Source organism: Stegostoma tigrinum, chromosome 7 (assembly GCF_030684315.1).
Source record: "Stegostoma tigrinum isolate sSteTig4 chromosome 7, sSteTig4.hap1, whole genome shotgun sequence".
Lineage (NCBI taxonomy): Eukaryota > Metazoa > Chordata > Chondrichthyes > Orectolobiformes > Stegostomatidae > Stegostoma > Stegostoma tigrinum.
The window spans coordinates 97,227,978-97,254,793 of record NC_081360.1 but is presented as its reverse complement, the minus strand read 5'-3'; the positions used below and the strand labels follow the sequence as shown (position 1 = coordinate 97,254,793).

The 26,816-nt window shown below is 42.3% G+C and overlaps 1 protein-coding gene across 6 annotated transcripts in view; it reads right to left on the bottom strand.

Annotated features, from left to right (window-relative positions):
* The window catches only part of sec22a (SEC22 homolog A, vesicle trafficking protein), a 77,697-nt gene that overhangs the window by 35,040 nt on the left and 15,841 nt on the right, over nucleotides 1-26,816 (bottom strand). For all 6 annotated transcript variants that reach the window (XM_059647533.1, XM_059647535.1, XM_059647536.1 and 3 more), the window contains 2 exons: nucleotides 18,433-18,596; nucleotides 12,028-12,207 (listed from right to left, as the gene is read on the bottom strand). In XM_059647533.1, coding sequence (XP_059503516.1) covers nucleotides 12,028-12,207; nucleotides 18,433-18,596 — 344 coding nt within the window. The remainder of the gene's footprint in view (nucleotides 1-12,027; nucleotides 12,208-18,432; nucleotides 18,597-26,816) is intronic.

The following is a 26,816-nucleotide window of genomic DNA, read 5'->3' as shown; positions in this document are numbered from 1 at the left end:
ACTCCTCTATGCTAATCTCTTCATTCACCCAGTTTCGGGTCCTCTACCCACTGCCAAGACTAAACCATTCCAAATCACCCCTCCCAAATGCCAAAATTCACAATTCTTAGCTCTCCAGTTACCTATTGAATGCTGTGTCCACAGGGATCTTGTGGCAGCAACAAATGACCCCTGCTTACTTTTGGGGGCGAGCATGGGACCTCTGCCAATGTGGTATACTGCATCTGCTGTACCCATCGTGGCCCCCTTTACATTGGGGAAACCAAGCAGAGGCTTGGGGACCACTTTGCAGAACACCTCCGCTCGGTTCGTAATAAACAACTGCACCTCCCAGTCGCAAACCATTTCAACTCCCCTCCCCATTCCTTAGACGACATGTCCATCCTGGGCCTCCTGCAGTGCCACAATGATGCCACCTGAAGGTTGCAGGAACAGCAACTCATTTTCTGCTTGGGAACCCTGCAGCCCAATGGTATCCATGTGGATTGCACAAGCTTCAAAATCTCCACACACCCCGCCACCACCACTGCATCTACTGGCTCCATCCCCGCCTCTTCAACTTGTCTGTCTCCTCTCCACCTATCTTCTCCTCGATCCACCTCTTCTGTCTCCCTACTTATTTCAGAACCCTCTCCCCCTCCCCCTTCTCTGATGAAGGGTCTAGATCTGAAACATCAGCTTGTGCGCTCTTGAGATGCTGCTTGGTGTGCTGTGTTCATCCAGCTCCACAACTTGTTATCTCAGATTCTCCACCATCTGCAGTTCCAAATAGCCTTAAGCCTTCATTCACTTCATCTTAAACTTTATCAGCTTGAATTAACCCCTTCGGGTTTTTCCACAACACTTCTAGTCTGGAACTATTAGCAAGTTTTTTTTAAAAACAAATCTCAATATCTTCTCCTTTTCTCAGGAACAACTGCTTTACATGCCCATCTTCAGCCAAGAACTTAGGAGACCTGCCCCAAACTGAAACTGGAATGTTTCACTGCCAGTTACGGTGTTCCTTCTGAAACTTAAAAAAAAATGCCCAGAATCCTCTATCGGAAAACCTATTGCACAGTGCGGTGTACTTTATAAACCCTCCCAAGGTGAATAAAAACCCATTAGTTCTTGTAGGTGATCTCTCTCAAATGGTTTTAAAGTAAGTCACTATGGCTATAGAAATACTTACACTAAACCCCTTCAGAGAGACATAGGAAACCTATACTGCTCGCTCAAAATTCAAAAATCCAAAGTCGAGACAAAAAGATCTATATACGTATCAGTGACTGGAAACGTTTGTACCTGGATACCATTCGGAGTCCCAAATCAGCATCAACTTGTTTGACCAAGATAATTCCGATTCAACTAACCTAAAAATGTTCATTGTTCAAATGAAGTGCGGATATGCTCGGTGAATCAAGTCAAATTGCACCTTTTTTTGCATGACCTAACAAGACTATGTGTGAAAGAGGGATTTGATGGCTTCAAAGTCCAAAACAGTAAAGCAGACAATGGATTCAGCAGAATGTGAATGTCAATCTTGAATCACTGAACAGTGACTGAGTATATCTAAAGTTACTGGAGCTTTTATTTTTAAACAAAAAATCACTAAAATGGTTCATGCAAAGGGATCAGTGATAATGTAATTGTCTCCACTCCTATCTGGTGTCACTTTTAGACATGGCTTCATGAAATCTAAAGTCAGTGCAAACAAACTTTCATGTAGGATACAGATCTACTTAACTCATTTACAAATGCCTGCAAGTGACATTTCAGCTTTATTATTTCTGAAACCTCTGGACTTGTAGATATATTAAAAGAGTGAACTGTAATGTAAATGTTAACTTTAGCATGAGGTACATGTACTGGACCATAGTGGGGGACAACAAAATAACAAAACATGACAAAGCAGATTTTACTCTGCCCCATTCTCTGCAGCAGTAGGATTGGCAGCAATTAGCTCCAACCATTCATAGGTACCACACAGTGGAGTAGGCCGCATCCATGTCATCTCGCACATCTTCATCGCTTGGTGCCGTGGCAGCTTCATTGATTTTCTGCGGAGGAGTTGGTTGGGACTGGGCCGTGCCCAGGCCCAGATCCCTGGCTGGGTCTGGTGTTGAGGTCACAGAAGCTTCAGCATCATCAGTGGAGTAGTCCAGAGCAGGACCCCAGTGACAGCTTCCGAAAGAGCATCAGACGGGGAACAGGAGGTATGAGACCAGGGTCACGGTTCCAGCTTGGATGTGATGATTGTTGGAGTGGCAGTGACGGCAGATTTGGGCCTGTAACCGAGGCTCTGAAGACCATAACCGACACCCTGGAGCCTGTCGCAGACTGCAGCCAATGTCAAGCAGCGAGTGGGGAAGTAGCAGAGGGTAACAAGAAGAGGGAAACATGAAATCTATTGCAGTAAAATCTTCTTTTGCATAGTGCTTCAATATGGCACTGCAGCATGATGACATTTTGCATTTCACATGCAAGAAAACACTTTTTGCTGTATTTTTACACACATGACAATAAATCGAAATCTCCCCTCCTGTGCTGCCATCATTATCATTGTCCACTCAAGTTTTCTAATCTTCCATTCATATCTCATAACTTGAGCACTAATGCTGCTTTGATTTGGTGTCTTGGACCTGTGCAGGCACCAGCACTGTGTCAGCAGTGGCCAATCAAATGCAGATTTCGACAATGGCAGTGATTCTACTGTAGTTTTTCTTCAATCCCAGTCAAAATGGTCTGCTCTAGTGTAGGCTCTCACACCAAGGCCCAGCACAGCTAGGAAAGTGCACTCATCAAACTCCATTCAAGATTAGGATACCGACTGTTAGAGGGTGGCAAGAAATCAAAAACAGCTCAAAATTACAAACGCCTAGTGCTTGATAACTGACAGGCTGAAGCTCTTCCTCACAGCATTAACCAGGCAGAGCACAATTCATAATTCACAGAACATTTCTAGCAACTGTTTTTCTTCCACTTAAACAGCCAAGTTGGAGTTGTTTTGTCAGTGACTGTATTTGAAATTCTGCTGCATCAACTTGCATTCCTGACCAAATAGTATAGATTGAAATAACTATTTTGATACATCTTGTATCCGAGCAAAGCAAGCAAATTCCCGTGTTAGCTGTGAACATTCTTCATTTTGAGACTGTGAGCCATCAATTGAATGTTACTTTCCAGTAACGCAAGTATACGTTTAATACACAATGTAAGTGATTAACTCTCAACCTACATCTAATGATGTGCACATGCTGAGGGTTAGCTAAAGTTTTTTTCAGGCAAAACAAAACATATGGGGTCGCAGTCCTTCCCAGCTGAGGTCATTCTTAGATATTTACTGGCCACAATTCAAAAGCTCAACTTTTTAAACTGGAGTACAAAATGCCCTGTGAGTCCTGTTAAAATTCTTCCGAAAATAACACCACAGTATCTGACATCTGGATAGCCCAGAACTTGATGTCAGGATAAATCATACAAAGTCAAGGCCTTCAAATTCATAAATCTCAAGTCAAATGATTTTCATTTTCTTTCTGAACTGTTTTTGCATTCACTGATCATTATATTAGTATTAAACATTTGTGTACACTATTTTAATGCAACCATTAACTAGCTTACATCGAATAGGTTAGTAACCATGTTAAAATAAATAAAAATAAATTTTAACAATGTGTTAATCAATGGAAAAAGAAGGGAAGTGGAACGTGACATATTTTAAAAGACCTTCTGATGACCAGAATCGAGCTGAGAGACAGGATCGACCAACATTTGCACAGGCAGAGTCTGATTAAGGATAGTCAGTGTGGATTTGCACACAGGAAGTCATGTCTGACAAATCTTTTACAGTTTTTTGAAGAGGTAACCAAAAGGGTGGATGAAGGTATGGCAATAGATGTTGTCTATATGGACTTCAGTAAGGCCTTTGACAAGGTCCTGCACAACAGGCCAGTCATGAAAGTTAACAAAGCGTGGGGCTGGCAGGCCAAGCAGCATCTTAGGAGCACAAAAGCTGATGTTTTGGGCCGAGACCCTTCATCAGAAAAGGGGGAGGGAGAGAGGATTCTGAAATAAATAGGGAGAGAGGGGGAGGCGGACCGAAGATAGATAGAGGAGAAGATAGGTGGAGAGGATAGTATGGGTGGGGAGGTAGGGAGGCGATAGGTCAGTCCAGGGAGGATGAACAGGTCAAGGGGGTGGGATGAGTTTAGTAGGTAGGAAATGGAGGTGCAGCTTGAGGTGGGAGGAGGGGATAGGTGAGAGGAAGAACAGGTTAGACAGGTGGGGACAAGCTGGGATGGTTTTGGGATACAGTCGGGGGGAGAGGAGATTTTGAAGCTGGTGAAATCCACATGGGTACCATTGGGCTGCAGGGTTCCCAAGTGGAATATGAGCTGCTGTTCCTGCAACTTATGGGTGGCATCATTATGACACTGCAGGAGGCACAGAATAGACATTTCGTCTAAGGAATGGGAGGGGGAGTAAAAATGGTTCGCAACTGGAAGGTGCAGTTTTTTTACTGCGAACCAAGCGTAGGTGTTCTGCAAAGCAGACCCCAAGCCTCCGCTTGGTTTCCCCAATGTAGAGGGAGCCACACTGTGTGCAGCGGATGCAGTATACCACCTTGGTGGATGTGCAGGTGAACATCTGTTTGATGTGGAAAGTCATTTTGGGGCCTGGGATGGGGGTGAGTGAGTTGGTGTGGGGGCAGGTGTAGCACTTCCTGCGGTTGAAGGAGAAAGTGCCGGGTGTGGTGGGGTTGGAGGAAAGTGTGGAGCGGACAAGGGAGTCGCGGAGAGGGAGTGGTCTCTCCGGAAGGCAGACAAGGGTGGGCTGGGAAAAATGTCTTTGGTGGTGGGATCAGATTGTAGATGGCGGAAATGTCAGAGGATGATGCATTGTGTCCGAAGGTTGGTGGGGTGGTATATGAGGACGAGGGGGATTCTATTTGGGCGGTTATTGCGAGGGTGGGGTGTGAGGGATGAGGTGCCGGAAATGCGGGAGACACGGTTGAGGGCGTTCTCGACCTCTGTTGGGGGTGGGGGGGGGTTGCGGCCCTTGAAGAACGAGGACATCTGGAATGAGCAGGAGTGAAATGCTTCATCCTGGGGGCAGACGTGGCAGAGGCAAAGGAATTGGGAATAGGGGATGGAATTTTTCAGGAAGGTGGGTGGGAGGAGGTGTATTCCAGGTAGTTGTGGGAGTCGGTGGGCTTGAAATGGACATCAATTTGTAGGTGGTTGCCTAAGATGGAGACAGAAAGTTCCAGGAAGGTAAGGGATAGGTTGGAGATGGTCCAGGTGAACTTGAGGTTGGGGTGGAAGGTGTTGGTGAAATGGATGAACTGCTCGAGCTCCTCGTGGGAGCATGAGGCGGCGCCGATACAGTCAATTTAACGGAGGAAGAGGTGGGGTTTTGGGCCAATGTAGGTGCGAAAGAGGGACTGTTCCACATAACCTACAAAGAGACAGGCATAGCTTGGGCCCATGCAGGTATCCATGGCCACTCCCTTAGTCTGTAGGAAGTGGGAGGAACGAAACAGAAATTGTTGAGAGTGAGGACGAGTTCGGTGAGGTGGATGAGGGTGTCGGTGCCTCTATCTTTCTTCAGTCTGCCTCCCCCTCTCTCCCTATTTATTACAGAATCCTCTCCCCATTCCCCTTTTCTGATGAAGGGTCTAGGCCCGAAACGTCAGCTTTTGTGCTTCTGAGAAGTTGCTTGGCCTGCTGAGTTCATCCAGCCCCACACCGTGTTACCTTGGATTCTCCAGCATCCGCAGTACACATTATCTCTAGTCATGAAAGTTAGGTCGCTTGGGTTCCAGGGAGAGCTAGCTAATAGAACATAGAAAAGTACAGCACAGTACAGGCCCTTCGGCCCATGATGTTGTGCTGTGGATTAATCCTAATCCAAAAATAAAATAACCTAACCTACATTCCCCTCAATTCACTGCTGTCCATGTGCATGTCCAGCAGTCGCTTAAATGTCACTAATGACTCCACTTCCACGACTACCACTGGTAAACTATTCCATGCGCTCACAACTCTCTGGGTGAAGAACCTCCCTCTGATGTCTCCTCTATACCTTCCTCCTAACACCTTAAAACTATGACCCCTTGTGGCAGTCAATCCTGCCCTGGGGAAAAGTCTCTGGCTATCGACTCTATCCATGCCTCTCATTACCTTGTACACCTTGATCAGGCCACCTCTCTTCCTCCTCCTCTCCAGAGAGAAAAGTCTGAGCTCAGTCAACCTCTCTTCGTAAGACAAGCCCTCCAGTCCAGGCAGCATCCTGGTAAACCTCCTTTGCACCCTCTCCAAAGCCTCCACATCTTTCCTATAATAGGGCAACCAGAACTGGACACAATATTCCAAGTGTGGTCTCACCAGGGTTTTGTACAGCTGCAGCAAAACCTTGCAGCTCTTAAACTCAATCCCCCTGTTAATGAAAGCCAAAACACCATATGCTTTCTTAACAAGCTTATCCACTTAGGTGGCAACTTTGAGGGAGCTATGCACTTGAACACCAAGATCTCGCTGTTCCTCCACACTGCCGAGAATCCTGCCTTTAATCCTATAGTCAGCATTTAATTTCGACCTTCCAAAATGCATCACTTCGCATTTATCCAGTTTGAACTCCATCTGCCATTTCTCAGCCCAGCTCTGCATTCTGTCAATGTCTCGCTGAAGCCTGCAATAGCCCTCGATACTATCAACACCACCTCCAACCTTTGTGTCATCAGGAAACATACTAACCCACCCCTCAACCTCCTCATCCAAGTCATTTATAAAAACTACAAAGAGCAGAGGCCCAAGAACAGAGCCTGCGGGACACCACTCAGCACTGACCTCCAGGCAGAATACGTACCATCTACAACCACTCTCTGCCTCCTGTCAGTCAACCAATTCTGAATCCAGACAGCCAAATTGGATTCCAAATTGCCTTGATGGTAGGTAGCAGAGGGTGATGGTTGAAGTTTGTTTCTTGGACTGGAGGCCGGTGACGAGCGGTGCTGGGAGCTTTGTCATTTGTTATTTATGTAAATGACCTGGATATGAACGTGCAAGGCATCATTAGCAAGTTTGCAGGTGATACAAAATTAGGAGGTATCGTTGACAGCGAATAAGATTATCAAAAAATGCAGAGAGATCTTGATTGGATGGAGAAATGAGGAGAGGACTGGCAAATGCAATTCAATACAGGAAGATGTGAGGTGTTGCAGTTTGGAAAGTCAAACCAATGTAGGACTTGTACAGTAAGTGCTAAGGTTCTGAGGAGTTATATGGAACAGAGGGACCTAGAAGTACAAGTACATAGTTTACCGAAAATAGCATCACAAGTCGACAGGGTAGTGAAGGTGGCATTTGGCACACTGGTCAAGTACAGGAGTTGGGATGTTACAGCTGTATAAGTCATTGGTGAGGCTACGCCTGGTGTATTGGGTACAGGTTTGATCACCCTATTATAGAAAAGGCACAGAAACTGGCAAGCGTGCAAAGATTTACGAGGATGTTGCCAGAGCTAGTAAGCCTGAGTTACAGAAAGAGGTGGGCCAGGAAAGCATTTATTCCTTGGAACATAGGAGAATGAGGGGTGACCTTATTTTTGGTGTATAAATAGTGAGGGGCATAAATAGGATGAAGGCATATAGTCTTCTTCCCCTGGGATGGAGAATTGAAACTAGAGGGCATAGGTTTAAGGTATTAGGGGAGAGACTTGAGGGGCAACTTCTTCACACAGACAGTAGTGCATATATGGAGTGGGCTGCCACAAAAGCATGTACAATGCTAACATTTAAAAAACATTTGGATAGGTATATGAAAGGGAAGGGTTGAGGGATTTGGGCCAAATGTGGGCAATTGGAACTAGCTGCGTAGGGACCATGGTCAGCATAGACCAGTTTGGGCGGAAATCTCGCTGCTCAACAGACATTAGCTGCTCTAAGTTGACATGTATACAAACAGTTATTACCTTAAACTTAGAAATTGGTGGAAGTACCCATCATATGTAGTTGCTTATCCTTGACAGCAGAGGTTTACATTAGAAATCCAGAAACAACTACTTACATTTGAAATGTGTGTTTTTGATTCTATATATGCTAAATTAAACAACTGTATTTAAATAACTAGTATTTTGAGTGTAATAAATTAAGAAGTTAGTTGCACAGTCCAGAACGTTAAAATGTATGTCCACAGTGAAGGTAGCAGGGAGCTCACTGAGAATGAGGAATTGTGAATCCTGCCTTGAAGTGTTATTGATGAGGATAGGCTAGTTATTACCATATACCCTGACTCCTAAAATGCAAATGGCATGATAAAATATTTAGAAATCAAGGCCATTTCATCATTCAATGGATAGTTGGCTTAAATTGCAAAAGCGAAGGGAACTCCTTGCAGATCTGTACTGGGGCCATTAGACAGAATTACGAGTACTGTTCTGAATTGAAGTTTAGCAAACCAAAGATTAACCACAAGGTGCTCATTAAAGAGAAAAAAAGACCAACAAAAACAATATTAGGAATGACCATTTGCAGTTTTGTTATGATCTTAGAGACCAATAACTTCTGAAAAAAAATTTGAACTTCCACTTAAAGCTGGCTAATTTCACCTTCTAAAATTTTCAGTGTAGCAGAAGACTGAAAACACAATTTACATAAACACTTTGTAGACAACTTAGATTTTAAATTACAAAACAAAATGCTCCTTGTCTCTGTAATTGTAACTTAAAACATACTTTGCAGAAATATTGAACATTGCCTACTTAAAAGGACATTCAGTTCTCTTGGAATTACATGAAGTGATTTACTTCTGTGCTTTATCCTTCTTAAACTGGGAACTTTCAATCTTAGGACTGTCTTTCATTGAAGTTTTTCCCTGGAAAGTCTATTTCTACCACAGGCTTGGCAAATCTTCTAACCTCCTGGCATCGACCTTTTCAATCCAAGCGATGAAAGACAACTTAGTAAATATAACTTCTCTGCTTCATCTGGACCTGGCAGATGAATCTGCCTGATGATTTCAAAGCTAACTCAGAAATGCTGCTCTCTCAAAACCCTTTTTCATGACAATTTGAACGAGATAGCCCATGTATGAAAGCAGAAATGCCAATTGAGATGCTTGCTCTCTTATTTTAACCTTGGAATTAAATGAACAGTTTAATGCATAACTATTTACAATTTAGCATTCTCATCCATTTTCTGGGACTTTGGAGACTATCAGTCTATTCACCTTTGCACTCAGACTGCTGTCATTGCCTCTAAGTGGAAACACCGTGCATCTTCTCAGTAAAACTATATGGGCCTCCTTCAATCTCTCTCAACCAACTACCCAGTTTTGTTGTCAGGCAGCCTTCAGGAGAGGTCACATTTCCCACTTCATTTCACTGTAATAATATAATTGCAAAACATGATATAATAAAACTTATTACTGCAACAGTTTCTGCAAGTGATGCAAATGAGTTTTAGCTTGTATTGTTTCAATTATTTGATATAATATTGGTAAAACATCAGTACATATGATGCTTATTATATCCAGTCATCAGTGACGGCACTGTGAGGGGTGCAAAGCAAGACAACCAGAACAAATCTTTGGAGCTCTTTGTCATGAATACAGACCTGTAAGATAGGCTTCAAAAATTAGCCTTGCTTTGAAAAGTAAAACATTTGCTTAGAGGGCATATGACTGAAATTTACAAAATGATGAATGGATTTTTTTGTCTAGTTTGATTTTTTAAAAATTGATTGGTGGGATGTGGGAGTCTCTGGCTGGCCGGCCGGCCGGCATTTATTGCCCGTCCTTGTTGCCCTTCAGAAGGTGGTGGTGAGCTACTTTAACTGCTGGAGTCCACACACCCCCAGGTTGATTCACAATGTTTTTAGGGAGGGAATTCCAGGACTTTAACCCAGGGACAACAAAGGAACAACAATACATTTCCAAGTCAGGTTGGGAAATGGCTTGGAAGGCAACTTGAAGGTGGTGGGGCTCCCATCTATCTATTGCCCTTGTCCTTCTAGATGGAAGTGGTTGTAAGTTTGTAAGGTGCTGTCTGAGGATGTCTGGTGAATTTCTGCAGTCCACCTTGTAGATAATACACACTGCTACTACTTAGCATTGGAAGTGGAGTGGATGCTTGTGGATGCAGTGTCAGTCAAGTGGCATTTGTGTAACGCGAATGTCATTTGCCACTAAACCCGGATATTGTCCTGATCTTGTTGCATTTGAACATGGACTGCTTCAGTACCTGAGGACTCGTGAATGGTGCTGAAACCATTGTTCAATCATTGGCAAAGATCCTCATTTTTGACCTTATGATGGAGGGAAGGTCATTGATGAAGCAGCTGCAGATGGTTGCAGGACACCACACTGAGGAATGCCCATTTTTAAAAAGGTTTTTGATAAAATTTATAACTCGGGTTGTGGACGAGGTTGTAGATTTTCTCACTGAGCCGGTGTGTTTGGCTACAGACGTTTCATCACCCGGCTAGGTAATATCGTCAGTGCGCCTTCGTTGAAGCACTGGTGTTCGGTCCCGCTTGTTATTTATATGCCTCAGTTTGGTGGGGTGTTTGGCATTACTTCCAGTTTTACTTTTCAGTGGCGTGTATATTGGGTCCAGGTCAATGTGTTTGTTAGAGTTCTGGTTGGAATGCAAGACCTCCAGCAATTTCCTGGCATATCTGTGTTTGGCTCGTGCCATTATCGATGTGGTGACCCAGTCGAATTTGTGCTTTTTGTCCATGTGTATTGAGACCAGTGAGAATTGGTAGTGTCTCTTGGTGTCTAGTTGGTGTTTGGGTATCTTTATTGTCAGTTTTCTTCCAGCATGGCCCATGTAATGTTTTTGACAGTCCTTGCATGGTACTTTTACATTACTTTCATTGGTTGTGGGTATGGGACCCTTTATGTTTGTCAGCAGCTGTTGCAGGGCAGTTGATCGTTTGCGGGTTATGCTGATGCCTAGGGGTCTGAGTAGGCTTGTGGTCATGTTGGATATGTCTCTGATGTATGGTGATTAGTGTGTCTAGCCGAGTTGTCTTCTTGTTACGATCTGTCATGGAGGTAACGGCTAATTGTACTTTCTGGGTATCCATTCTTTTTACAAACTGTGTACAAGTGCTCTTGTTCTGCTTTGTGCAATTCTGGATTGCTGCAGTGTGTTGTGGTCCTTTTGAATAATGTCCTGATGAAAACCACAGAAAAGCAGAACCAGAGGTAATGCCAACCACCCAACAAACCAAGGCATATAAACAACAAGTGGGACAGAACGCCAACGCTTCAACGGGGTTGCACTGATGATGTTACCTAGCAGGGTGACGAAATGTCTGCAACCAAACACACTGGTTCAGTGAGCAAGTCTACAATCTCAACCCCATTCTCTCTTTCGCTCTCTGAGCCTTGATCCCCTTGACAACTAAGAACCTATCCATCTCAGTCTCAAATAAAACTCAAATGACCAGGCCTCCATAGCCTTCTATGGGAATGAATTCTATATTCTCTGGCTGAAGTTCTTCCTTGTCTCTGTTCTAAAAGGTCTTCCCTTTATGCTATGGCTGTACCCTTCGGTCCTAGTCTCTCCTACCAACGGAAACATCTTCCCAATGTCCACTCTGTTCAAACTATACAGTGCCTGTAAGTTTCAATCAGAAGGTTCAATCAGAAGGACTTCATCCACCTAAACTCCACTGAGTATAGACCAAGAGTCCACAGGTGTACATAACCTCCCACCCTGTATTCTGTACAATGGGGACTTGAGGAAGGTGATCGAAAATTTGGGCAGAAAGATTGATTTTAAGGAGCATCTTAAAGGTAGCCAATGTCGTCAGTGGCCAGGGATCTGGGGAGACTTTTGTCTTATCATTTTTCTATTTTGTATCTTGGGATGTTCCATTATAGATGCTATATGAAGATAAATCGTTATTGTTGAGTAATTAGCCATTGAGAAGAGGGGAAATAAAGAAATAGTAGTAGGACTTAGGCAAGGAGATTTATTACTGCTAACATGCTGCATGCCAATGGTTAATGAAACTTGGCAAAAATAGAAGTTCCTCACCTATCCCCTTGTAAGGGGCAGAATGTGCATGCACGTTTCCATTCACTGTTCCAACATCTAGCATAGTTAGCTGATGGGACGGCCTCAACTTGATCTCTGTCTGCATGTCAGCCAGGTTTATTTTTGTTGATAGAGACCGAGGGTTATTGTACCGCTGCTTGGTCTTCTGGATAAAATTATCTAGAGATTTAAAGTAGACACAATTAAAATATGAAACTTGTTCTTTTAACAAGCAAAACAGAAGTCCTTTTCATTATTTCAAAGAAATAAATTCTTAGGGTAAAGGAGTACAGAGGGTGCCGTTCAGCCATTAAATCTACACTGGGCCCATACACACAGCAATTCACTCAGTTCATTAATGTCAAGAGTCTATCCAACTTCCTTAACCAATCATCGTGCACACTTCCGTGATCTGTGCAGTGAATTCAAAACCGTGCTTATAAGACAATATTTAGTGCTTTGTTATAAGATTAGTAAACCAGAGACCAAAGTACGTTCGGGTCACCTGGGTTCAAATCGTACCACAGCAGATGGGGTACTCAAACTGAATCAAAATCTGAAACAGAAGTTTAATGAAACCATCTAAATTGTGAAACCATTGTTGATAAAATAAAAACCCAGGTTGTCCTAATTTCCCTTAAGGAAGGAAACTGCTGCTCAATCCAGAGGGGAGGTTAGGAGTTATTGCCCTTGACACCAAGGTTGCATTGAACTGGGTGTGGCATCAAGAAACTCGAGCAAAACTAGTCAATGGGAATCAGGGGCAAAACTCTCCACTGGTTAGAGTCATTCCTGACACAAAGAAAGATGGTGGATTTCAGCTATCTCAATTTCAGAACATCTCTACAGGAGTTCCTCAAGGGAGTGGCCTAAGACCAGACTTCATCAACTCCTTCATTAATAATCTTCCTTCCATCAAAAGATCAGAAGGGGCAAGTTTGCTGGTGATTACACATAGCTCAATGTAGCAGTCTATGTTTTTGGCAGGAAGACCTTGACAATATCCAGATTTGGGCTGACAAGATGCAAGTAACATTCACACCACAAAATTGCTAGGCAAAAACTGTCTCCAACAAGAAGAATTTAATCAGCACATCTTCATATTCAATGCCGTTGAATCTTGACCTTCCTTCCATCATAAGGTCAGAAGTAGGGATGTTCACCGATGATTGCACAATGTTCAGCACTATTTGCTACTCATAGAATCATAGAAGATTGGAGCAGGAAGTGGTCTTTCATCCCTGCGGTGCTATTCTTCACTACCATGGCTGATTGTCCAAGTCAACAGCTTAATCCTGCTTTCTTCCCATAACCTTTCATCTTGTTCACCCCAAGTGCTACAACTATTCACCTTTTGAATACATTCAATGTTTTGGCACCAACTACTTCCTGTGGTAATGAATTTCATTTTGGATGAAGAAATATCTCATCTCCACGCTAAATCATCTACCCCAAATCCTCATACCGTGATCCAGGTGTGGACATACCTACCATTGGGGCCATCCTCCCTGCATCTACCTGTCTGATCCTGTATAAGTCTCTGAAATTCCACCTTCTCATTCGTCTTAACTCTAGCGAAAACAACAACAAATCTAGTCAATCTCTCCTCATACGTCAGACCCACCATCCCTGGAATCAGTCTAATGAAAGTTTGCCGCACTCGCTCGAGAGCGAGAGCATCCTTCCTCAGAAAAGGAGACCAAAATTGCATACAATATTCCAGGTGTGGCTTCACCATGGCTCTGTATAACTGCAACAACACATCCCTGCTCCTGCACTCAAAACCTCTTGTAATGAGTTTCCTATCCATTTCAATTCACTTTCCCCAATCCCATGCGCTTTAATCTTGCATGTTAATCTCTTATGTGGAACTTTTGTCAAACACTTTCTGTAAATCCAAATATACAGCGACTGGCTCTCCATTATCAACTCTACTAGTTACATCTTCATAGTATTCCAACAGATTTGTCAAGCATGATTTCTCCTTCATAAATCTGTGCTGACTTTGTCTGATCCTGCCACTGCTTTCTAAATGCTTGGCTATAAAATCCTTGACAATGGATTCGAGAATTTTCCTCACTGCTGATGTTAGGCTCACGGGTATACAATTCCCTATTTTCTCTCTACCTTCCTTTTTGAATATTGGAATGACATTAGCTACCCTCCAATCTGCAGGGACTGTTTCAGAACCTGTAGAATCCTGGAAGCTGACCACCAATGTATCCATTATTTCTGGAGCTACTTCCTTAAGTACTCTGGGATGCAGATTATCAAGCCCTGGGGATTTATTGGCCTTCAATCCTAACAATTTTCCCAGCATCAACTCTCTACTATTACTGGATGAATACAGCAGACCAGGCAGCATCTGGAAGAAAGGAGCAGTCAAAGTTTCGAGTATTACCCTTCTTCAGGACAGACAGGAAACAAAGTAGGAGTTTTCAAACTGGCAGTCCTGAAGAAGGGTAATATCCAAAACGTTGACTGCTCCTTTCCTCCAGATGCTGCCTGGCCTGCTGTGTTCTTTCAGCCTCCTGTTTTTCTACTTTGTATTCCAGCATCTGCAGTTTTTTTTGTCACTACTTTTTGATTTCTCCCAGTTCTTTGCTCTCATTAAATCTTGCATCCTCCAACAATTCCAGTATCTGACTTGAGTCCTCTTTTATGGAAGACAGAACAAAAGTATATATTCACTTCCTTAGCCATTTCTTTGCCCCCTGTCACACATTCCCTCATTTCTGCATGTAGGGGACCTACATTTGTCTTTGCCAATCTCTTTCTCTTCACATGCCTATAGAAAGTCTTAGCATCAGTCTTTATGCTCCCTGCAAACTTACTTCCATATTCTGTTTTCCCCTTCTTAGTCAATCCCTCGGTCCTTCTTTGCCAAATTCCAAACTTCTCCGAATCTTTAGATTTATTATTTTTCTTGGCCAGTCTGTATGTTACTTCCTTGGATCTGATACTTTCTCTTAATTCCTTTGTAAGCCATGGATTGGCCCTCTTATCCATTTTGCTTTTGCGACAGACAGGAATAAACAGTTGATGCAGTTGTCCCATGCGTTCTTTGAACGTTTGCCATTGCCTATCCACTGTCATCCCTTTAAGTAACTCTCCCCAATCAATCAAGGCCAACTCACGCCTCATAACCTCGTGGTTTTCTTTATTAAGGTTCAGCACCCTCATGTCTGAATCAATAACCTCACTCTGCACTGATAAAAAAATTCATGTTATGGTCGCTCTTTCCCAAGGGATCTCGCACAGCTAGATTGGCAATGATTTCCTTCTCATTACACAGCATCCTGTCTAAGATGGCCTGCTCTCTAGTTGGTTCCTCCACATATTGGTCGAGAAAACCATCCTCTATACACTCCAGGAATTCCTCCTCTACCGCATTGTGGCTAATTTGATTTACCCAATCTATATGCAGATTAAACTCACCCATGATACTCCTTAAATACTGAAGTAGCCAGTGTGCAAATGCAGCAAGATCTGAGCAAATTCTAGGCTGGGCTGCAAGTGGCAAATAACATTCATGGCACACAAATTCCAAGCAACGACCATCTCTAGTAAGAAACAATTTATCCATCGTTCCTAGACATTCAACCATCACTGAACTGCCCACTATACACATCCTGTGGGTTACCACTGACCAGGAAATCAACTGGATTTGCCAAATAAACAGTGGTTGCATCAGTACATCAGAGTTGGGAATACTGTACCAAAGAACTCACCTCCTGACTCCGCAAAGCCTGTCCACCATTTACAAGGTACAAGTTGGGGTGTGTTGGAATATTTCAAGGGACTTGACATCATCCAGGACAAAGTAGCCAGCAGCATCCATTACCTCCAACACTGACGCAGCAGCAATGCACTGAGATGCACTGCAGAATTTCACCAAATATCTTAAGGCAGCAACTTCTAAACCCTCAATCACATTCATCTAGAAGGACCAGGACAACAGATACATACGAACTGCATCACCTGCAAGATCCCCACCAAGCTATTCACCATCCTGACTTGAAAATATAATGTCATTCCTTTACATCGCAGGGTCAAGATCCTGGAATTCCCTCCCTAACTGCATTGTGTGTCAACTTACAGCATGCGGGCTGCAATATTTCAAGGAGACAAGTCACCTCCATCTTCTCAAAGGCAAGTAGGGAACGGCAATAAATGCTGGTCTGCCAGCAATGCCCTTTTCCCGCCAGTGAATTAAAGAATAATTACCAATCCCCATGATCAACATTGACGACGTTACCATTGACCAGAAAGTAAACTGGACTAGGAATACAAATACTAAGGCCATGACAGTAGGTCAGCAGTTAGGAGCAGATTAAGTAACTTTCAGCTTCACTCCCCAAAGCCGCTCCACCATCTACACAACACAAGTCAAGAGCATGATGAAATACTACCCATTTGCATGAAGAGTGTTTTTTCCCAACAATGCTCAGTACAATTGACATTGTTCTGGGAAAAGCAGCCCGCTTGACTTGCAGCATATCAGAAAACACTTACTCCCTTCAACACCAAAGCTCAACAGCAGCAATATGTACTATTTACAAGATACACTGTAGAAATTCACCCAACCTCCTTACACACCAACTTCCACATCTATAGCCACCACTCCCTAAAAGGACAAGGGTAGAAGTTACATGGAAACACAACCACCTGCAAGTTTTCCTCCAAGCCATTCATCATCTCGACTTGTAGAAACACGTTTTAGCTGGGCTAAAACCATGTAACTCCTTCCCTAAAAGCAATATGCATGTACCTAGATCAAATGGATTGCAGCAGGATATAAAGGCAGCTCACCACCATGTTTCAGGGGTAACTAAGGATGGCAATATGCACTGGTCCAGCTGTTGATGGCTTTGGGTTCATAGAAGTGGCTTCTAGTTTGTTGCCTTGTTAAAAATTATGTCATTCCTTCTGACACCAATGCTCAGTTAGTTGCACTCACATTTATATCACCAGTAAAAGCTACACTTGTAGCATTTAGAGTTCAAAAGCGGTGCTCAAACTCTCAAGGGCCCTAATGCTGAAAATCCAGGTTCAACTCAAATTAAAATGGAGTCCTTTTGGCTTTGCATTTTCATTATGACAATAACTAACAAAATGTTTACCTAAAATATTTCCGACATAGACCATAACAGTAGGTTGACCATTGGCAATTATTAAAGAAATGTTACTAAGCAAAATACTGATGCTGTCAATCTGAAGTGATATAAAAGAACTGTTCTCCTAATAACGAAACGATTAAAATTCTTCAACATCACCTTCCAAATCCACCTCTATGACCTAGGACAAGGACGGCAGATGAACAGGAACACCACCATTTGCAAGTTCTCCTTCAAGCCACACATCATCTGACTTGGAAATGTGTCAACATTCCAAGTAAGTTGTTAGAAGTCCTGGAGCTTTCTGACTAAATATTGGGTGCATAGACTGCAGTAGTTCAAGAAGGCAAATCATGTCTACTTTCACAATGTTAAATACAGAACAGTAAATAATTGACAGCCTAGCCAGTGCAACCCACATCCCACAAACTACTTCAAAAACTCAGAGCAGCATTTTTGATTTACTGGCAACATTCAAACCTGGCACAAGCTGGATAACACAAATTTTCCTGTTCATTATTCCACAGTTTAACTAAACTACTAAATTGTGGATAATTATACAACTGCCCTCCTTGTTATAAGAGTTTTAGAGATAGGTATCAATGTGGACTTCACAAGTTTCAAGATCTCCCCTCCGCCACTGCATCCCAAAACCTGCCCAGCCTATCCCGCCTCCCTAACCTGTCCTTCTACCTATCCCTTCCTGCCACCTCAAGCCACAGTCCCATCTCTTACCTACTAACCTCATCCCGCCCCCTTGATCTGTCTGTCCTCCCTCGACTGACCTATCTCCTCTCTACCTCCCCACCTACACTCACCTCTACTGGCTCCATCCCGGGCTCTTTAACTTGTCTGTCTCCTCTCCACCTATCTTCTCCTCTATCCAACTTCTATCCGCTTCCCCCTCTCTCCCTATTTATTTCAAAACCTCCTCCCCCTCCTGATTTCTGAACGAGGGTCTGGGCCCGAAATATCAGCTTTCCTGCTCGGCTTGCAGTGTTCATCCAGCACTACACCTTGTTATCTCCTTGTTATAGTTCCATTTATGCCCAAGTTGCTTTATAAGAGAAAGATATGACATATACATCTGAATTCACTGGGCCAAAATGAAACATTATATTCTACGTAATAAATTAACAAACTTTAAAATATATCTGCTTTTCCCTCAGTGGCACGTAATTAACACTTGGCATATCTTCCTCTCCATAAATTTGCATTTTAGAAGACAAACCATCATTGCTTTCATTATCATATAATGCATTTACAGAAAAGAAACATGCAAGCTCACCAAATTCTATGAAGGAGTATGGCCTGACAGCAATGTTTATCCTCATTGTGTCGTACAACGTTATGAATTCTCGTTGCAATTCATCCAAGAAACAGAAAGCAAGGACATTTGGGTAATTCTCAGAACAGATCATCAAATACCCCAGTCCCAATGAGCTTATAAAACTAAGGAGAAGAACAAAGTTTTAAATGTATCGTACAGAAAATAATGAAACAATTACTGTAACAAAAAGGTTCACGAATAAAAGGTACAATATTAAAATTACTCTATTCTACAATTGAGAATAAATTAAATGCACTTGCATTTATTAACCAGGAGAAATATTAAAAACATTTTAAATCATATTCCAAATTTGACAGAGTATATGAATTTAGCCACCACTCAGGTTTACAAAATGTGGCAGCACAACAATAGCAGTATTACATTAACAACCAGGTCTCCTGTTCAAATTAGTGTTTGAAGACTCTACTTCCAGAGTTTTCAAAAGAATTCTATGCTGTATTCAGCTTCTTCACTTTTCTGGCCCCCTTTGTAAAAAGTATTCATTCATGGGATGAGGGTGTCAATTGAATAAAGGTAAAGTCACCATTCCTCAGGTAAGGGGAGAGGTTGAGAAACAGAGTCCTTCATTGTAACCTCAGCAGGTGCGGGAACTGAACCAGCTGTCCACTCAACTGAACTAACCAACTGGATGGGCCAGATTTTAATTGCCCATCCCCAAATGCTCTAGAAGACGCCCTCCTGCAGACCACACGCTGTAGGTAGGGCCACGGCACTGTTGGAAGTAAATTCCAGGACTTTGAGCCAGCAACAGTGAAGGAATAGCAGTACAATTCCAAGTCAGGCTTCTTTGAGATGGTCATAAAATTTGTGCTTTCCTGGCACGATCTCACCAATGGAAACAATCGTTTGGCCACTGACTTCATTGTATTGTTTCATACCTTGAAAGCCCTGACAGGTCTTCCTTCAACTTTCCCAGCATTGAAAACCCCTAACTTTAAATTTCTCTCTTTATAACTGTAATATCCTAGTGAATCTATGCTAAACCATTTCCAATGCTTTTACATCATTCACAAACTATGATTTAACCAGATTCTACTACCTTATATTGTGCCAAGAAAGCTGTGTGGAAGCAAACCACAAGATTAAAGTATCATGTAAACTGCAAAACTCATTTTTAAGGTGTTTTTCCAAGTTCTGAGCTACATGGTGGATTGCAAAGCAGCTTCAGGCATCAACATGAGAACGAAAGGTTAGTCTTATTGTGCTGTTGGGTTGTAATATTAAAACTAAAATTGACTGACTTATTTATAGTAGAACACATTGTACCAATAGGGACTGGTGATTAAAGACTGCTACAGCAATTGAAGCAAATTAATGACCACAGGCATCCAAAAGCATATTAAAATAGACAAAGTTACTTTTGGAGAGGAAGGAAAGTGAGGACAAAAAATACTCCTGGCTTGTTAAGAAATACAGCCTCTTCTTTATCCTGATGTCACTGCATCTTAGTCACTTAGAGAGCAGACAACGTGCTTACACACTTTCATTTACTCTGAGCCAGCTAGTGGGAGATACAAAACAGTCAACAAGAAAATAAATGTTACCAATCGAAGTTCTCTTCCAATTTGCAAAAAACAAAGGTCATCACTTCCCTGTTAGTGACATGACTGGGGCAGGCTACTGGGCATGCGCCTACTACTCTGTCATGTAATGATATTAAAATGTCCTGAGCAATACTGCTGCCCAGTAGTCAAAACAGCAACAAATGAGCTAAACTTCAGAATTGAGAGGATTGATATCAAGGCTGCATTTAACTGGGAATGCATCAACATTCCTTGGCTAAACTGGAGTCAATGTGAAATCGGGGGAAAAAAAAAACTCTGCTGGTTGGGGTCACACCTAGCACAAAAAAAAGTTGTGGATATCTGTAGGTCAATCTCAGCCTTTGGGCATCTCTGCACGTGTTCGTCAGGATGACGTCTTAAGTCCAAGCTGCTTCATTAATGACTTTTCTCCATCATAAATTCAGAAATAGCGACATGCACTAATAAATGAACATTGTTTGGAACCATTTGTGACTCTCCAGATTTTCTGGGGTATTCTGGGACAGTCTGTGCCCATTTATAGCAAGACCTGGACCTTATCCAGGCTTGGGGTGAAAAGTGGCAAATAACATTCATGCCACTCAAGTGTCAGGCAATGCCTATCGCCACATTAAAAGAATCTAGCCATTGTTTCTCAATATTGAAGGGCAAACAATGCAAGACAGTTCTAGTAATGCAAGCTAGCTCCCACTTTGGTAGAAAGAACATATGCAGAGAAATAAAGTCTTGCTTTAATCGTACAGCAGCTTGGATAAACCACACCTGGAGCAGTGAGAGGAATTTTGGTCTCCTTATCTCAGAAAATATAATACTGTCTTAGAAGCAGGTAAGTGCAACAGTTCACCAGATTTGTTCCCAGAATGGGGAAACTGACCTGTGACGACTGGGCAAACTGGGCTTGTATGCTTGAAAGTTTTGAAGAAAGAAGTGATGTCATTGAAACCTGTAAAATATTTAAAAGGGATAGACAGGGTTTATGCAGGTAAAATGTTTCCCCTGGTACAGGAGTCTCGAACCAGGGGACAGTTTCAAAATAAGGGACCAAGATTAGTTTTTTTAATATACTGAGGGTGGTGAATCTTTCAAATTCTGTACCCTAGAGGGCTGTGGAAGCTCAGTCTTTGAGCATGATGTAGACTGATTATGCCATTGATTAATGGAAAAATAAAGGGTTATGGGAATAATGTGACTGAAAAGCACTTAAGTGCTTGATCAACCATGATTATGTCAAATGGCAAAGCAGACACAATGGGTTGAATGGCGTACTCTGTTCCTAATATCATCACTGAATCGCTAATACTGAGCAGAAATTAAACTGGACCAGCAACACAAATACTGTGGCTACTGAGGCATATCAAAGACTAGAATTTTGCAGTGAGTAACTCACTTCCTATCTCCTCACTGCCTCTGCACCAACCACAAGGCACAAGTCAGAGGTGTGCTGAAATACTCTCTAGTTACCTGGATAAGCAAAGCTCAAGTACACTAAAGATACAGACACGGGTAGGAGAAAGCAAGACTGCTTGATTTTTTTTAATTCACTTGTGGGACATTGTCGGCTGACAGGCATTTACTGCCCGTCTCCTAGCTGCCCTTTAAATGACTGGCCTGCTAGGCCACTTCAGAGGGCTTGCGGTGTGGAGTCACATGTAGGTCAGACCAGGTGAGGATGGTGGATTTCCTTCCCTGAAGGACATTAGTGAGCCAGTGGGATTGTCTTGACAATCTGCAATGGTTTCATAGTCTTCATTCCAGATTTTTTTTTTATTGAATCCAAATTCTACCTTTTGCCGTGGTGGTGGGATTCGATTCCAGATCCACATGACATTAGTCCAGTTTCTGGATTAATAGTCTAGCAATAATACCACTAGGCCATCACCTCCTCACTGGCATCGCATCCAGCAACATTCACTCCCTACACCATCAATGTATGATGGAAACAGTGTGCCCCATCTCCAAGGTGTACTATAGTAAAGCTTTTTTGATAGCTCTTTCCAAACCTACAACCTAACACATCTAGGACAAGGGCAGCAGATTCATGGGAACAGCACTAGCTGCAAGATCCTGTGCAAGCCACACAATCCTGACTTGGAACCGTATCGTCAGTCCTCCACTGTTGCTGGGGCAATATCTTGCAATTCTCTTCCTAACCACACCCTGTGTTCCCCAAATCACCAACTTCTCCAACGTAATTAGGGAAAGGGGCCTAACCAGTGAAGTCCACATCCCATAAACAAATAAGAAAAACTGAATTCCTGTTTGATAAACTCGACATGGTTTTATCAAACTAAGTAGGAGCAAATTACTGCAGATGCTGGAATCTATACTGAAAACAAAAAGTGGAGAGACAGGTCAAGCAGCATCCACAGAGAGAAAGCCAGCTGATGTTGAGTCTAGAGATAATGGGAACTGCAGATGCTGGAGAATCCAAGATAACAAAGTGTGAAGCGGGATGAACACAGCAGGCCAAGCAGCATCTCAGGAGCACAAAAGCTGACGTTTCGGGAAGGGCCTAGGCCCGAAACGTCAGCTTTTGTGCTCCTGAGATGCTGATTGGCCGGCTGTGTTCATCCAGCTTCACACTTTGTTATCTTGATGTTGAGTCTATTTGACTCATCAAACTAGCCATGGAAACATACGTATATTATTTCTTAAAATAATAATGACAATTTCAAAAACTTTAAAAACACAATCCTTACTTTCATTCTGATGTTATCTTAGGATGTTGAAAAATACTTTATTCATTGCAAGCAAGAGTAACTGTTTAGGTCAGCATTTATTGCCCATTCATAATCCCTTGAACTGAGTGGCTTCCTCAGAATTTCAGAGAACAGTTAAGTGTCAACAACATTGCTGCGGATTTGGAGTCATCTGTAAGTCAGGCCAGATAACGAATGGCAGATGTCCTTTCCCAAAAGACAGCAAGTAATCTGACGGATGGATAACGAGAATCAACGATGATTGCACAGTCACCATTAGGCTAGCTTTTAATTCCAGATTTTTTAAAAATTGAGTTTAAATTTCATCATCTGGTATGGCAGATTTGAAATCATGTCTCTAGTTAAGTATCCTGGGGTTCTGGATTCCTAGGCCAGTGACATAATAGGGGTAAAATAGGGTCTGGATAGCACAGTGTATTATCAGACTGTCTTTTCTCCGCTACAGTTTGGCCTCAAATTTGGCCAAACGTGGAACAAAAGCCTTATTTGCTCACATGAAAGGGAGCGACAACCATTTCTAAGTTAGCACAGGTTCTGAGCAAAGAAATGGGTTAAAATGAGACACAATTTGGTCATCTCATTTAGAGATGCCATTCCAACGGCTCAGTAGGAGCAAGTAATTTGCTGAAATACGTATGTTTTTTAAAATATGGTGCCCTAAATTGAACACAATGCTTCAACTGAGGCACAAGGACAGCCTTATGAAGATTTTGCTCTTTGCACTCTATATCTTTTAAAGTCATGGAATCGATCATAACTTCTAACACCTTGAAAACGATTGTGCACATACACCTTCATGTCTGTCTGCTTCTGCATCCACTTTGAAACTGCCTTTGTATTGCCTCCCTCAGGTTTCATGCTAGTATGTAATGTTTTATCCTGCTGCCACATCACATCCAATTTCACTGATCCATGTTCTACTAAAATCTGTTATTGTTCTCCGTGATGTTTACCAAAGTTGAGATTTGAGTCAGATGTGAACTTTAAAATTATTAACTAATTCCTGGGGAATGTCGCTTTATACTTCCCTCCAGTCTGATAAAGCAATCAAGTGTCTCGGTTATTTTAAAGAATTTAACCGAGTTAGTCAAATGTAGTATGGTTTTAACAAATCTTTGCTGATGCTCATTTATTAGCCATACTTTTCCAAATGGCGATTGCTTTTTTTTCCCCCAGATTGTCTGCAGTGGAAAGCCTTTGGAAACATTAAGCAAATTAGCCTCTAAATGCTCAATTTATTTATTTCTCTGACCGTTTTTGGAAAGGTGTAACATACAAAACCACAGGTGGGGCTTCAATGTCACTGTTGTGTAATCAATTCAACTACACCTAGAAAACCTTCACTGAAGGAGGAGAGAAACAAATTTACAATAAAACCATCAGCTACAGAAACAAAACGTAATATATCCATGCCTTCTTTTTAAAAGAAGAGAAATTTATGTCTCTGCAGTTTTATGCTTTCAACAAGTTCATTAATTTTGGATTAAAGAGTGTCAACCATCACCACGCTGAATGACCTCTTTTGCTAGGTTACACCGCATTAGTGGGGCTGCCTCAGATTGTCTAGGTTTTAGAGTAGATCTGTAGCAGAAGCAAGAACAAGATCCCAGTAACACCATCTCCACAGAAAATGCTGAAACTAGTGGGCCTACTGCCTCACCATCTAATTCACCTTTTGTGGCTAAATATATGAACAGATCAATAGGACACCCTGGGATCATCTATCTCCGGACTAATAGCTGAAGGGGTGATGCAGAGACTTGAAGGTATGGTCCTTCCGCTAATCCAACCAAAACTATGGATAAGATACGTGGATGACACCTTCGTCATTATTAAATGGATCAAACTAGAGGAGACACAAAGTAATAAATAATACCCTCACAGGGATCAGATTCACCAAAGTGGAGAAGAACAAACAGCTCCCATTCCTGGATGTGATCGTGGAACATAGGACCAATGGGGAATTCCTAACGAAGGTATTAAGGAAATCCACACACACTGACAAAGTACTGGATTTCAACAGCAACCACCCTAACACACAAACGAATTTGCATGAGAACATTATTTAAAATGGGCAACAACACACGGCAGCAGCACAGAACTACACCAAAAAGAGTATTCAAAGACAATGGATACCTGAAAAACTGGGTCAGAAGATGCCTTTTACATGAACAACACTAGGAAGATATCGCCTGCCCAGACACACTCATCACATCAGGAACACATCTGAACTGACAACAAGATTCCCACGACCACTGGGCATCAGAAAAGCACGCAAACCAACATCAACCCTACCCCAACCGCTCAACTGAACCAAAGATCCACTACCCACTATGGACAGCACCGATGGCATATACAAGATTCCCCGCAGAGACTGTGACAAACATTACAATGGACAAATAGGAAGGAAATTAACCACAAGAGTACATGAACATCAATTGGCAACAAAAAGACATGACCAATACTCACTCATCTCCATCCACATGGATGAGGAAAACCACCAATTTGATTGGGACAACACCAGAATGCTGGGACAGATAAAGCAGAGGCAAGCACAGGAATTCCTAGAAGCTTGGCTCTCCACTAAGAAAGCCATCCATAAACAGAGTTCGGTCCCACACACACCCCATTGCAAGGGAAAACCGGAAGGGAGGTAATCCAGCTCAATGGACACCAGAGTTTAAATAACAGGTGGGAAAACACAACAGCACTTCATTGGAGGCTGCGCTGATGATGTTACCCAGCAAAGTAACGAAACGTCTGTGGAACAACGAACCAGCTCGGCAAGCCAACCAACCACAACTGCCTCCGATCGTGTTGGGAACTGCAGAAATATGGTGACATTTAAGATAATTAATGAAACAGGAAAACATGGTCTAGGAGTCAAAGGTCGCTTGAATATCAGGTAAAGCTGGCTTTGTTGCACTTCCTTCATTTTAAGAAAAGTTTCAACTAGTACAATAAACAAAAGCAGGTTGACATCTTCATCTTGCACAAGTCCCAAGTCAATCACATGCATAAAGCCAATCCTTCACCAACTACTCTAATTCATTCAATGTACACCAGTGACTAATCTGTGTGTTACAAAAACACAGTTGACCTTTACTCTGATATTGACCTGTTTACAGGTTTGAACAAAAGTGCTTTGAGGAAGACATTTATCTGCATTTGGGTTTCCACAGCTTTATTTTTTATATACTTGCCTCACTCTGCAAAACTCAATTACTTTATTTGCATAGAGCCAAACATTGTGAACAATGCAACCAACAGTAAGGAGGAAAGAAATAAGAATCATTTGATTGATGGAACGCATAATATTGTGCTTCCCAAGCATTTTCTCATTATGATCCTATTTTGAGGCTTGAAAACTGTCACGTGCTCACAGTAAGCTAGAGGGAGGAATGAGAAACAGAAGATTTCTGAGAACAGGGAGCAAGAAAGGCTTGATCATTGCTTACTCAGTGCTCGTGAGCCTAAAATTTCAGCTTGCGATCTCATTTAGGGTCTCGACTTCAACTTTTATAATGAATACCATTTCCAAGCTTGCGTCACTCAAACGTAAACTCAATTATATTCTTCAAACGTTTCATGTCTATCAGACTGAATCACTTGTTTTCCATTTTCAGTAAATGCACTCAAACTCCCTCTGACAACAATATCACTCTAAACCATTAGGTTGTATCACATCAGAAAATTGTCCACAGCAGGAAACGTGCAGATAAGCTCAGTGCAGCTACACGGGTGCAAGGTTCACAGGTGCTGCTTTAGGACAAAATATTAAACCAGTCTTGTCACTGAGCTAAATGTAAAGGATCCATGGGACATTGTGAGTAACATGTCACAAAGTTTTGCCAGCATCCTGGTCAACATTCTTCACTCAGCTAATACTGCCAAAATCAGATTTCGAATTTTGAGCTTCGAAAAGGAGTAATATTGAGCTTGAAATGCTATGGCCCCGGATGTTGACACAACTAGACATGTCAGGTCCCAGAATGAAATCTGACATGAAGCTGTTTTGTTTTCAAATTTTAGTTAATGTGTTGGTCAGTTATTGAAA